General features: G+C 45.2%; 1 protein-coding gene across 3 annotated transcripts in view; it reads left to right on the top strand.

Annotated features, from left to right (window-relative positions):
* The first annotated feature begins 2,160 nt into the window (after window positions 1-2,160).
* ARHGAP20 (Rho GTPase activating protein 20) overlaps window positions 2,161-13,325 on the top strand; it is a 215,923-nt gene continuing 204,758 nt past the window's right edge. The window contains exon 1 of one of the 3 annotated variants that reach the window (XM_005215783.5): window positions 2,161-2,277. Coding sequence is in view for 1 of the 3 variants with exons in the window: in NM_001206733.2 (NP_001193662.2) it covers window positions 2,639-2,743 (105 nt within the window). In the remaining 2 variants the exon portion in view is untranslated. Of the gene's footprint in view, window positions 2,278-2,638; window positions 2,744-2,787; window positions 3,161-13,325 lie in introns of those variants that run through there. The other 2 variants (NM_001206733.2, XM_059874706.1) reach the window with 2 other exon arrangements.

Raw genomic sequence — 13,325 nt, 5'->3', positions numbered from 1 at the left:
ATAGACACAGCAGGCCAAAGAAAGTTTTAGCAGAGAAGTGATATTATCTAATTTGTGTTCTTCAGTCAATACACTGGTGATCATATTAATCTGAGCAAACTCAATTTTATTTAGGAAGTGAGACCTCCCTCCAAACTCCTTACAGGAGAGGGGTAGGATGGTTTTCTATGCAAATCAAAACCAATGGATTTTGAAATAAAAGCACTCAGAAAGTAAGAAGTAAAAGTAGGTTTCCCATATATGCACTATAAGGACTTCCCTCGTGGCTCAGACGGTAAAGCGTCTGCCTACAATGCGGGAGATCTGGGTTCTATCCCTGGGTTGGGAAGATCCCCTGTAGAAGGATATGACAACCCACTCCAGTACTCTTGCCTGGAAAATCCCATGGACAGAGTAGCCTGGTAGGCTACAGTCTATAGAGTCGCAAAGAGTCAGACACGACTGAACGATTTAACTTACTTACTTACTTATATGCAATATAAATACTACTTTGATTTGGAGCATGAGGTATATATCTCAAAATAAACACCTGATAATACACAAGGCTCTCAATGCAATGAGGCTTCCCTCCTGGCTCAGTAGTAAAGAGTCTGACTGCCAAGCAGGAGACATGGGTTAGATCCCTGGGTCGGAAAGATCGTTTCAAGGATATAGCAACCCACTCTAGTATTCTTGCCTGGGAAAATTCCATGGACAGAGGAGCCTGGCGGGCTACAGTCCCTGGGGTTGCAAAGAGTCAGATATGACTTAGCCAATGAGCACACACTCAGTGAAATAATCAAGTCTAGCCTGGCTCTTCTGGATCTATTTTATATCCCTTTTGTGTCTCATTCATTTATTGAATCAACATTTAATGTGCCAGACACGGCTATAGGCACTTGGGATGAACAATAACAACAAAGAGTTCTCGTCTCTAGAAGACAATAAGCCTTAAACATAACATGTAAATTACATTAAATATTTTTTAATTCTTGAAATTAAAAAACGAAACAGTAAGAAAAACTGAAATCACCCATGCAAGATAGGAATCATAATAGCATGGTTTCAACAAGGAATGAAAAGAGCTGCAAAACCCTCTGCAGTGTAAAGTGTAAAATTCCAAAAAACCTCAAGGGTGAATGCAAAGCCCTGTCTGGACATGGCTCTAAGCAGCAGAGTCACCCTGAAAATCTGTGTCTGTGTGGGTGTATATAATTTACATATATATATATATATATATAATCTGTGTGTGTGTGTGTGTGTGTGATTTACAAAGCCGATGTAACAAGCCTACTTTAAACAATGTGATATGTGCAAGGCATAAAATGGACTGGACTATTTTCTCCCCTTATTTCCACAATAACAATTGTGGGGTTAGTGGTGATGGTAGTGTGTGGGTGTGTTTTGGACAGCAACTTTTGCTTTGGAACAGTGCTGGCCAGAACCCTATTCTTCTATAATCTGACTCGATAACAGCCCAATCCGGCAGGAACCGCTGTTTTTTCTTACCACAAAAACAAACCTCTTCCACAAGCTAGTATCCTCGAGCTGCGTCCTTCATCACCAAACCATCCTTTATGGAGTCCTGACTCCAAGGGAAGAATGCCACCTACCGAACCAGCCTCCCTAGTCAGCCAGTCCTGCAAAGTACGGCGGTGCTCAACTCAGCCCGAGTAAGCTCCAAATCCCTTCCCTCTGATTATTCTCTGGCCTTTAAAAAATTTGCCACTATTTGGGCTGACAGGAAGTTATGCTCTCAGCGCAGATATCTGATAAACACTTCCACATATTGTAGGCTTCTCAACAGCTAAGCCAAATTTCAGAGCCCTCTCTCTGCCGCATTTTCCTTAATTGAGCTTACACGCTTGGAATGCCCGGGTTTCTGCAGCCTGCAGACAGCGGAAACCGCCGGTGCAAATCGTGCGGGGGCTGCCGCCGGGGTGCAAATCGTGCGTGGGCTGCAGAGCCCGCGCCGGTCCGGGAGCAGGCTAGCGTGCGGGACCGCGGGCTTCCACTGTGCGGCCCTCAGCGACGTGCGCCTCCATCCCCGGCCTCCCCGCCGGGGGAGGGGCGGGGGACCCCGCCGCTGTCGGCCGAGAGCGAGGCGGGAATAGCCGCCACTCCTCCGTTCAGGCTGAGGTGGCCACAGCCGCGCCGCCGCACGCGGTGCCGCGGGGCGGGAAGGGATGGAGCCGGGTGCAAGTGGCTCGAGCGCCTGCAGAGGCGCGCGTCCGCGCTAGAGGCCCGCGTTCGTGATACCGCTGGGTGAGCTGACCGCACTCGGAGGCGCGGACCGAGGTCAGTCGGTCGCCCGTTCCCTAATATAATATCTAGGAAGGCGCGCGCCGTGGCGCGCCGCGGTAAGGGTCGGCGCTGTGTGGGCCGCGGCCGGGGGCGGGCCCGGCGCTGGGCGCCAGGCGCCGAGGGGCGGGCCCGAGGCGGGGCGGCCGCGGAGCTGACGGGCCGTCCCCGCGGCAAACCCTGCGGCGGCGGTACATGGCCCCGACGGGAGGCGCGCGGCTCGCCCCCGGAGCCCGGCTCGCCGCTTGAGCGCGGCCGCCCGTCTCGGTCCCGCGCGCCCTCGCCTGTCCGGCCGCCGTCCCGCGGACATGCCAGCCTAACCTCCTCCTGGGCTGGGATTTGCTCTCAAGCGCTCTTCATGGAAGCGATGTCCCCCCAGCAGGAGACTCTAGGGGGACAGCCGGGGCGCTCCTCTTCCCTGACAGGAGTGTCTCGGATCGCAGGCGGCCCCGGCACGAAGAAGGTGAGGACGCCGAGCGGGGCCCCGCCGCCGCCCGCGCGCGCCCTTCGCCGCTGCGCGGGTCGGACGCCGCGGGTATTTAACGCTCGAGGCTCGAGACCCTCCGCGTCTGTACGAGGCCATGCCTGCCTTCCCGTCTCCCCAGGTCACCCCGGCACCCCCGGGCTCGTCGTGTCTAGAGTCAGTGTCGCTCTCCTAGTGAGCCGGGCGGCCGCCCTCTCCGTCCTCATCCGCCGCCCTCCTCCCTCAGGCGGGGCTCGCGGGCCGCTTTTGCGCCATCGCCCTCCCCAGCCCCGCCGGGTGCCCGGGCCCGGGGTTCCCCGAGGTCCCTCAGGCGCTCATCGGCACCTGACGGGGTCAGCTCCGAGATCGCCAGGGCCGAGGCGATCCGCCCTGGCGCGGCGACCGCGCGTTGGGAAGGTAGGCGGCCGGAGAGCAGCGCCTGTGGGGCTCTCAGCCCCTCACCTGGACGCGGCCCCGCGGCCGCTCCGCGGGGTTTTGCAGGGCGAAGGGCGACCGGGTGGGGTGCTTGCAGGCGGGGGAACGAGACCCGGAATGACCCCGGGTCACTGCAAGGCTGTGGTCAGCCTTTGCAGCTGTGCTGGGGATGCTAACGGTTGACGCCCGGGGACGCGGAGGGCCAGTTCGGCTGGGAACCGGACTGGAGGGGCAGGTGGGCGGCGGCGGTGGGGCCCGCAACCTGCGCTCGTCCGCTGGCCCCCGGGGCTCCGCGGGGCCGGGTTGCGGGAGGTGCGCGCGGCCCCTGTCAGAGCCGGGAGCAAGGATGCGGGCAACAACTTGTAGCGTTCCTTTAGGATAAACGCGGCCGCCGAGCGGCGTGCTGACTCCAATCGGGTCAGGTTTCTTTGGAATGGTTCCCTCAGCAAGTGCAAGCGGTCGCGAGCTGCCGGCCTCTGCGGCTTGGCTCTCGGAGGAATTGATTTGGGTGTTTCTAGCCTTTTCTGCTCTCGCTCCTCCCCTCCCCCTTCTGATATTTGGCCGTTTTTGCTCTGTGTCCTGGTGGTGACCTTCCAGCTTCTGTTGGGGGAAAACAAAAGAAAAATGGGACTAGCGGGATAATCTAAGTCATCCTTAAAAAACATCTTGAGGAATGCTTCAATACGTTTGTATCATTGGAACCTTAAGGGGCTACGCAGGCTCCCTCGTTGTCCGGATCTTACTGCCTTTCATGATTTTGCCCAGCAGAATCCTGGGTTGGCTGGAGGTCAGTAGAAAAGAAGTGAGGTTGGTGCGGAGTGTAGAAGTTTCTGTGAGCACCCAGGGACCTTGACCCTGTTGCAGAGCCATCTAGGAGTGTCAGTGAACTTGATGATGTATCTGCTGTAGTGCTGGCTCTGTCTTTGATATATGGAGGCTGCGGTTTGTCCTTGTCGCTTTTCCCCTTCAGATATGCAGAGAGAGAGAGAGAGAGAGAGAGAATTTGCTAGGTTGGCATTGTATGACTATTCAGTAATCAACATAGTTTAAAAGCAAATTTTATTCTTGTAAACTTAAGAAATAGGGGAAAATAAAGTATTTGTATGCCAGAACACATCTCATCTTTTTTTTTTTTTTTTGGCTAATGGTAATTAAGCAAGAAAGCATGAGAGTAGCTTGACCAATCAAGAAGTATTTCTTCAATAAATGAAAGATTGTTGTGCATCTTAAGCCATTTTTGTCCTGCATTATAAAACGTAATGATTTGTCACACTATCAATCCAGTCTTTTTCTTTTTTAAAAAAGGAAATAGGTTTTGCCTGCTTGGTCTTTCTACAGCTTTTTACTCCCTTTAGGGCAAAAGCAAAATTGAAGACTTGTGTTTATTGAAGAACTGCTTTTTATATTTTTACTTTTAATATTTTAACATATATTATATATTTTCTTTTAATATTTTTCCAGAAATGTGCATCTCTGCCTGTTTTAAATGTGAGTAGGTGTATCTGTTTGATTTGAGACCTCCATAGCAATAGTAATTAATTATAATAAAATTTCCAAATTGTAACTCAGAATCATTGCCATTTACACTCTCATGGACCACAATCTTCTTGTATCCCAAATACTCAGCAGATTGATCTTTTTTATGTTTCCTCTTACCTTTTTAGTGCTTGGTAGTCCTAGTGAATCATGAGACTTATTTCTTAAAATGTCTACTATGCTGTTGTACTACTGCTGTTAATTACTGAGACTTGGATCAGTGTTGTTGAAATTGTCAGTTGCAGTCAGCATTTTAAAAAATGAAATAGAACAGAAAGTATTGGCACAGTAGTAGGGGTAAAGATTGCTTTGTATGACTTTTTGCTCTGTTTTATTTATGTATATGTATGTGCATTTGGGGTAGTGGAGAAAAATGTGTTTCTTACTGAATATTCAGCATTTTTTAAAGACAATGTTATTGGCCAGACTACTGTATGGAATGGGTTCACTTGGCTTTTAGTCCTGTCTCTGTTACTATCTGAGTGATGTTGAGGAAATCACTTGCTTTAGTTTCCTCATTCGTAAAAGGAGTATCAAAGAGAAGATAGTGGTGAAAGTGCTTTGAAAAGTGTATATAGCAGACTATTACATCTTTTACTTTATGAAAACAAGTTGATCTTAATTAATAGTCCCTGAAGGACAAGCAAAACTGTAGCATCTTTCAAACTAGTCATCCTGAAAATTAAAATCCAGTGGTACTGCCGTTGTGTAGAATATGGTTCATATTCCTAGGAACTACTATTGAAAAGGCAGTTTTGCACAGTGTGGTGAAATTTGGAGTTTGATGACCTGGTAAATAGATGGGGAAACAGTGGAAACAGTGTCAGACTTTATTTTTGGGGGCTCCAAAATCACTGCAGATGGTGATTGCAGCCATGAAATTAAAAGACGCTTACCCCTTGGAAGGAAAATTATGACCAACCTAGACAGCATATTAAAAAGCAGAGACATTACTTTGTCAACAAAGATCTGTGTAGTCAAAGCTATGGTTTTTCCAGTAGTCATGTATGGATGTGAGAGTTGGACTATAAAGAAAGCTGAGTGCCAGAGAATTGATGCTTTTGAACTGTGGTGTTGGAGAAGACTCTTGAGAGTCCCTTGGACTGCAAGGAGATCCAACCAGTCCATCCTAAAGGAGATCAGTCCTGGGTGTTCATTGGAAGGACTGATGCTGAAGCTGAAACTCCGATACTTTGGCCACCTGATGCGAAGAGCTGACTCATTGGAAAAGACCCTGATACTGGGAAAGATTGAGGGCAGGAGGAGAAGGGGACGGCAGAGGATGAGATGGTTGGACGGCATCACCGACTCGATGGACATGGGTTTAGGTGGACTCCAGGAGTTGGTGATGGACAGGGAGGCCTGGCATGCTATGGTTCACAGGGTCGCAAAGAGGCGGACATGACTGAGCAACTGAACTGAACTGACCTGGTTCAAGTCTACATTGTGTTTTTACTAGCCTTCAAATCTAGGTCAGTTACTTAACCTTTCCAGTTTCCTATTTGTAAAATGAAAATAACAATAGTATGTAACTCTCAAGATAGAAAAATTTAATGTGAAATGGAGTGAATATTAGCATATGTTAGCGCTTATGTTTGTACTTCCCACCGTGTTTGTAATTCACACTACTTTGTCCCAGTTGTTTAAGCCAAAAATCTGGTATTTATGTCCTCAGTCTACAACAACCATCGGAAATGCTCGTCCACTGTCACTTCAAAACATACCTTGAATTTCTTCACTTCATCTCCACTGCTGTCATTGTAGTCCAAGCCAAACCACTATCATCTCTCACTTAAACCTTTGCAGAAATCCGCTAACTTGTCTAACACCTTTTTGGTTTTTACCTGACCCAGTCATCATTTAGAAGCTCCAGAGTGATCTTCAAAAATGTAAATTGATCATGTTTCTAACTGTGTAAAATCGTCTTGTGGCTTTCTGTCATATTTAGAATAAAACTGAAACTCCTCTTTTTAGCCCTCCCTACTCCTCTCACCTCATCTGCCTTTCCTGCCTTGTTTGTGTATTCTCCAGCCACATGGGCCTTCTTTTTCACACATCGAGTCATCAAATCCATTCTGTTCTGAGGCTTTGGTGTTGCTATTGTCTTTTTTTTTGCCACAGATCTTTGCAGTGTTGATTCTTTCATGTCGTTCCCATCTTAGGTTCTCCCAGAGGCCTGTTCTGATTACCCAAGTGGAAGTTGCCCCTCAGTCATGCCCTGTGCCTTTTGTTTTGTTCTTATCTCAGTATTCAGTCTTGCCTTGTATATTCTTATTTCCTTCTTGGTTGTGTTACCTGAACCGCTCACCAGATTGTGAACACCATGAGACTAGGGACGTTTTCTGTGTTGTTCAAGGCTGCTGCCTCAATTCCTAGGACAGTGCTCCATATTATGCGTGTGTCAGTTGCTCAGTCGTGTCCAACTCTTTGTGACCCCACAGACTGTATCCCTCCAGGCTCCTCTGTCCATGGGATTTTCCAGGCAAGAATAAGTTGCTATTTCCTTCTCCAGGAGATCTTCCCAACCCAGGGATCGAACCCAGGTCTCCCACATTGCAGGCAAACTCTTTACCATCTAAGCCACCAGGGAAGCTATATATTAGGTACTTGTTAAATATAAGCTGGGTTATGTACAGCAGTCAGCAGGAATAGATATGACCCTCTTGTTCAGGGTTTATGATTTACAGCAAGATCAGCAAATCTTTTCAGAGAGCCAGATAGTGAATAATTTAGGTTTGTAGACCATAAGGTCTCTGTTGCAGCTACCTACTATGCCACTGTCATGCTAAAGCATCCATAGACAATATATAAATAAGTGGGCATAACTATATTCCAATAAAACTTTATTTAGAAAAATAAGAGGTAAATCTGTTGTGTAGTTTGCTGACGCCTGGAGCATGACTGTTAACTGGAACTTTCGACAATGGCAAAACCAGTCTTTATTTACAATGTCCAATTTAATGGACACTAGCTGTTACGTTGGAGAAGGCAATGGCACCCCACTCCATTACTTCTGCCTGGAGAATCCCATGGATGGAGGAGCCTGGTGGGCTGCAGTCCATGGGGTTGCAAAGAGTTGGACACGACTGAGTGACTTCCCTTTCACTTTTCACTTTCATGCATTGGAGAAGGAAATGGCAACCCACTCCAGTGTTCTTGCCTGGAGAATCCCAGGGATGGGGGAGCCTGGTGGGCTGCCATCTATGGGGTCGCACAGAGTCGGACATGACTGAAGTGACCTGGCAGCAGCAGCAGCAGCAGCAGCTGTTACGTAGCTATTGAGCTCTTGATGTGTGGCTGGTACAACTGAGCAATTAAAAAATTTTAACAGATTTTTGAGGTATACTTGGCATACAATAAGCTGTACATGTTTAAAGTACATAAATCAATAGGTTTTGGCACATTATACAACTCTGATACCATGACCACAGCCAAGATAATGAACATATTTATCATTCCTTAAAGTCTCCTCATGTCCCTTTCTAATCCCTTTGTCCCCTCCCAATTTCTAGGCAACCACTGGTCTGCTTTCTGTCACTGTTGGTTAATTTGCATTTTAAAGAATTTTATGTAAATGGAATCATACTATGTATTCTTTTTGTCTGTCTTCTTTAATTCAGTTTAATTATTTTGAGATTCACCCATTTTATTTGTGTGCAGATCAGTACTCAGTAGTATTCTATCATGTAGATAAAGCACAGTTTGTTTATCCATTCACCTATTTATGGCTATTTTGTTTTTTTCCTGGTTTGGGATACTATGAACAAAGCTGCTCTGAACATTCATGTACAAGTCTTTGTATGGACTTGTGCTTTCACTTCTTTTGGAAAAATACTTAAATGTTGAGCCTGGGTCATAATTTAAGTGTATGTTTAACGTTTTAATAAACTGTCAAATTATTTTCCAAAGTGGTTTTACATTCCCATTAACAGTGTGTAAAAGTCCAATTTCTCTACATCTTCACCAACACTTATTATCTGTCTTTTTTATTTTGATCATCCTAGAGGATAGAAGGTCTTCCCTGGTGGCTCAGTGGTAAAAAATCCATCTGCCAATGCAGAGATACCAGAGATGCTGTTTCGATCCCTGAGTTAGGAAGATCCCCTGGAGAAGAAAATGGCAACCTACTCTAGTATCCCTGCCTGGGAAATCCAATGGACAGAGGAGCCTGGTAGACAGCAGTCCATGGGGTCGCAAAGGGGTCAGACCCAACTTAGTGACTAAATAACAACAGAGGGTAGAAAGTTGTATTTCATTTTGGATTTGATTTACATTTCCCTAGAGGCATCTGTTCCCATCACTTCATGGGAAATAGATGGGGAAACAGTGGAAACAGTGGCTGATTTTATTTTGGGGGGCTCCAAAATCACTGCAGATGGTGATTGCAGCCATGAAATTAAAAGACACTTACTCCTTGGAAGCAAAGTTATGACCAACCTAGACAGCATATTAAAAAGCAGAGACATTACTTTGTCAACAAAGATCTGTCTAGTCAAGGCTATGGTTTTTCCAATGGTCATGTATGGATGTGAGAGTTGGACTGTGAAGAAAGCTGAGTGCCGAAGAATTGATGCTTTTGAGCTGTGGTGTTGGAGAAGACTCTTGAGAGTCCCTTGGACTGCAAGGAGATCCAACCAGTCTATTCTAAAGGAGATCAGTCCTGGGTGTTCATTGCAAGGACTGATGCTGAGACTGAAACTCCAATACTTTGGCCACCTCATGTGAAGAGTTGACTCATTGGAAAACACCCTGATGTTGGGAGGGATTGGGGGCAGGAGGAGAAGGGGACGACAGATGATGAGATGGCTGGATGGCATCACCAACTCAATGGACATGAGTTTGGGTGAACTCCAGGAGTTGGTGATGGACAGGGAGGCCTGGCGTGCTGCGATTCATGGGGTCGCAAAGAGTCGGACACAACTGAGCAAGTGAACTGAACTGAACTAACTCTTTTACTGATGAAAAAGATCATGCAATAAAAAGATTCCAGGAAATGGGAGCAGTTGTTCAAAGGTCCTGAGGTAGCAAAGCACATAATATGTTTGAGGACCTAGTTTGTAAATGCTGTAAAAGAAGTCAGTCACTTAATAGCTACATTTATTATTTTAACCTCAAGGGGGATCACCTAGCTGGTTCATCCACCTTTCTTTGTTAGTGGGATGATTTGACCGTTTCCAAAAATAGAAAGTTTTCCGTAATTGAGGCTCTTGAAAAGAATAGACAGTAGATTTGTATGGTATTTTCTAAAAGTGTGATTCTAGAGTACAATATTAATATCAGCAATAGATAATGCATTATGGATAGAATCCTGGATAACATATCCTTGAGCACGTCCCTGTTTGAATAGAACAGTTTTTGTGAAATGAAATGGTAGCACTTATTAGAATGATTTTAGTTAGGGATGATGATTTTTATAATTTTCAAGCCCCCAGACCCGTTGGTTTCACACACTAATTGGAAAGTCTTTAAATAAGATAGGTTTTGAGGAGGGAAGAGAGACTTGTAGGCACAGAAAATCAAAGCAAAAGGATTTAAAAATAGCTCCAACATTAAAAAGTATAACTGCTGCTGCTGCTGCTAAGTCGCTTCAGTTGTGTCTGATTCTGTGCGACCCCAGAGACGGCAGCCCACCAGGCTCCCCCGTCCCTGGGATTCTCCAGGCAAGAATACTGGAGTGGGTTGCCATTTCCTTCTCCAATGCATGAAAGTGAAAAGTGAAAGTGAAGTCACTCAGTCGTGTCCGACTCCTAGCGACCCCATGGACTGCAGCCTACCAGGCTCCTCCATCCATGGGATTTTGCAGGCAAGAGTACTGCCATTATACACTTCATTCTGGCTTTTATTTCTACATTCTCTGTGTCCAAATGTGTTTATAGCAACTCATGGTAGAACACCCCTGAGAGCCAATTTTAAACCATGTGTGTGTCTTGCCCTGGGGTTTGAATGAAACATCTTGGTGAGTAAGACTTCTAATTCTTTGGAACTGAGAAAAATATTATGCCCATAGTTAAGCCCGTATCCTACTGAACACTTTGTGATGTTATTCACAAAGTGAATGGCATAAAATCAGGTACCTGAGAGATTGTTTTGGCTAAGAGCAGTCTGGAAATACCAAAAACTGAAATAGATTTTGTTTCTAATCAGAAACATCCTCTGTTAAACTGGTGTGACCTCTGAACTTCTGTGTTTTGTTTTTGTTTCTTTGTTTGTAAAATGGGGATAATAATCCATATCCTCTATATCTCACAAGGTTGTTTTTTATGGGTCAAAGGAGAAAATATATAAAAACACTTTCGAAAAAATGCAGAAGCCATCAGGAATTTTTCACAAGTACCAGGTGAAAGTACCTATAAAGCAATAAAAAGAGTTTTATTTCCTTGGATTTAATACAAGAACATTTACATGCAAATGAGTGAATGCTATTTGTCTTATTCAGCTCAGGTTGCTGTAACAAAATACAGTCAACTGGAGGCTTAAACAACAGACAGTTATTCCCTGCAGTTGTGGAGGTTGTGAATTCCCATGATCTGGGTGCCAGCCAGTTCAGTTGCTGGTGAGAGTCTTCTTCTTGGCTTCCAATTATTGTCGTGTCCTCACATGGGAGATTGAGTGAGAAGAAAAGCAGTGAAGGAGATGAGGGAAAGACGGGGAGGGAGAGATGGAGATGGAGTTGGATATCTTTGGTTTCTTCTTACAAAGGCACTAACCTTGTCAGAGCAGCCCCACTCTCAAGACTTCATCTAAACCTAATTACTTCCCAGAGACCCCTGCCTCGTAGTAACGTTCCATTGGGGGTCAGCACTTCATCATATGGATTTAGGGGGCACAAGTATAATAATTAGATCCATAACATGCATCATCAAAGCAGTCACCCTTGAAGGTCATAAATATCAAATATTCTAAGGTAGAAGCTTGAGGAAAAAAGGTAAGAGTTTACTGTTTGTAATATATGGAAGAGGAAAGGAAAAGTTTTATAAACTTCTTTGAGTAAATGCCTCACTATACATAACATACGTAAGCTGCATGGTAGGCGTTGTTAATAATGCACTCTTAGAGGAAAGGCAGGGAGCCCTTCAGGGCTGTGTGTGGCAAGCAGCAGAGCTGAAAATTTGAACCCAGATTTTCCGACTCTGTTTCTCTTTCCAGCTAGACTACAGATGCATTTTCTATTAATTGCAACATAAGATGTAGGAGAGAGTAGATTTGAATTTTACATAACCAGTGGAGCAAAGCAGATCTGAGAAGTTTTTCTCCTGAGAGGTAATTTTGCCCTTCGGAGAGCAGAGTCTCTACCTTCTCTGTGTACCACTGAATGTTACATCCAGTACCGCCATTAGATAAAGGTACCAGTCAGGGTTCTTCAGAGAAACAGACAGGGGTAGGAGTCCCTTGATTGCCATCCACAGGAAGGAAGGTGGTGTAGTCTTTCCTGAGAACCAGAGGAAATGAGATGCTCTAGCTGGACAGTGAGGGCGGAAAAGGGGGGCAAATTCCTCTTTCCTCCACTTCTTGTTCTGTAAAGGCGAATGATGAATGATTGAATGATGGGGAGGAAACCTGCTTTACTGACTGCTTATTCAAATGCTAATGTCATCTTGAAAATACCCTCACAGACACACCCAGAGATAATACGTAACCTGGGCATGCTGTGGACATGTTGACACATGTCAATAATAATAATAATAAGTTGACACAACATTAACCTTCATAGTAAATATGGACTAATAGTGACAATCAGGGACACAATCATTGATAATCTCTTTGGAAATTTGTGGTCATTTTGCTTTGCTATCTGTCATTTTCAGGTATTTTATATAAGGTGCTCATATTTCAGGCAGAGAAGGCAATGGCACCCCACTCCAGTACTCTTGCCTGGAAAATCCATGGATGGAGAAGCCTGGTGGGCTGCAGTCCATGGGGTTGCTAAGAGTCAGACACGACTGAGCGACTTCACTTTGACTTTTCACTTTCACGCATTGGAGAAGGAAATGGCAACCCACTCCAGTGTTCTTGCCTGGAGAATCCCAGGGACGGGGCAGCCTGGTGGCCTGCCATATATGGGGTCACACAGAGTCGGATACGACTGAAGTGACTTAGCAGCAGCAGCAGCAGCATATTTCAGGAGCTCTTCAGGAGACCTTCTTTCCATGCTGATATCTCAGTCCTGCTTGCTGTTGGAAATTTTGGCATGTTCTCCAAACTCAAAGAACTATATTTCAAGTTATGTGTGGGTGCACTGAATCCTGTGTCTTAGATGTTTCCACCATGGAAAATTGGGTGTGGGAAATGTAGCTGAAACTCTCAATTCAGTAAACATTTTAATACGATAAATCTTGAGTGTAAGAAAAAGCTTGCTTCCATAGTAAATTTTCACTTACGATGTGAACACAATAGTGCATTTTAACATAGCAAAAGAAAACTTATTCTTTTGTGACTCTAACATTCATGTATTAGAAGAGAATACATTGTTTTTTATAAAACGAAAATTATATTTTATTTCTATACATCTATGTAAAAAATACTTGTCAGCTTTGAAGATTGAGTCCTCACAGAGAGTTGTAGCTTATTGACCAGAAATTCACAAGTCACAGATTCCTAAGCAGTGCAGTTG

This window comes from Bos taurus, chromosome 15 (assembly GCF_002263795.3).
Source record: "Bos taurus isolate L1 Dominette 01449 registration number 42190680 breed Hereford chromosome 15, ARS-UCD2.0, whole genome shotgun sequence".
Classification (NCBI taxonomy): Eukaryota; Metazoa; Chordata; class Mammalia; order Artiodactyla; family Bovidae; genus Bos; species Bos taurus.
The sequence above is the reverse complement of the archived record's forward strand: the minus strand, read 5'-3'. Positions and strand labels throughout refer to the sequence as shown.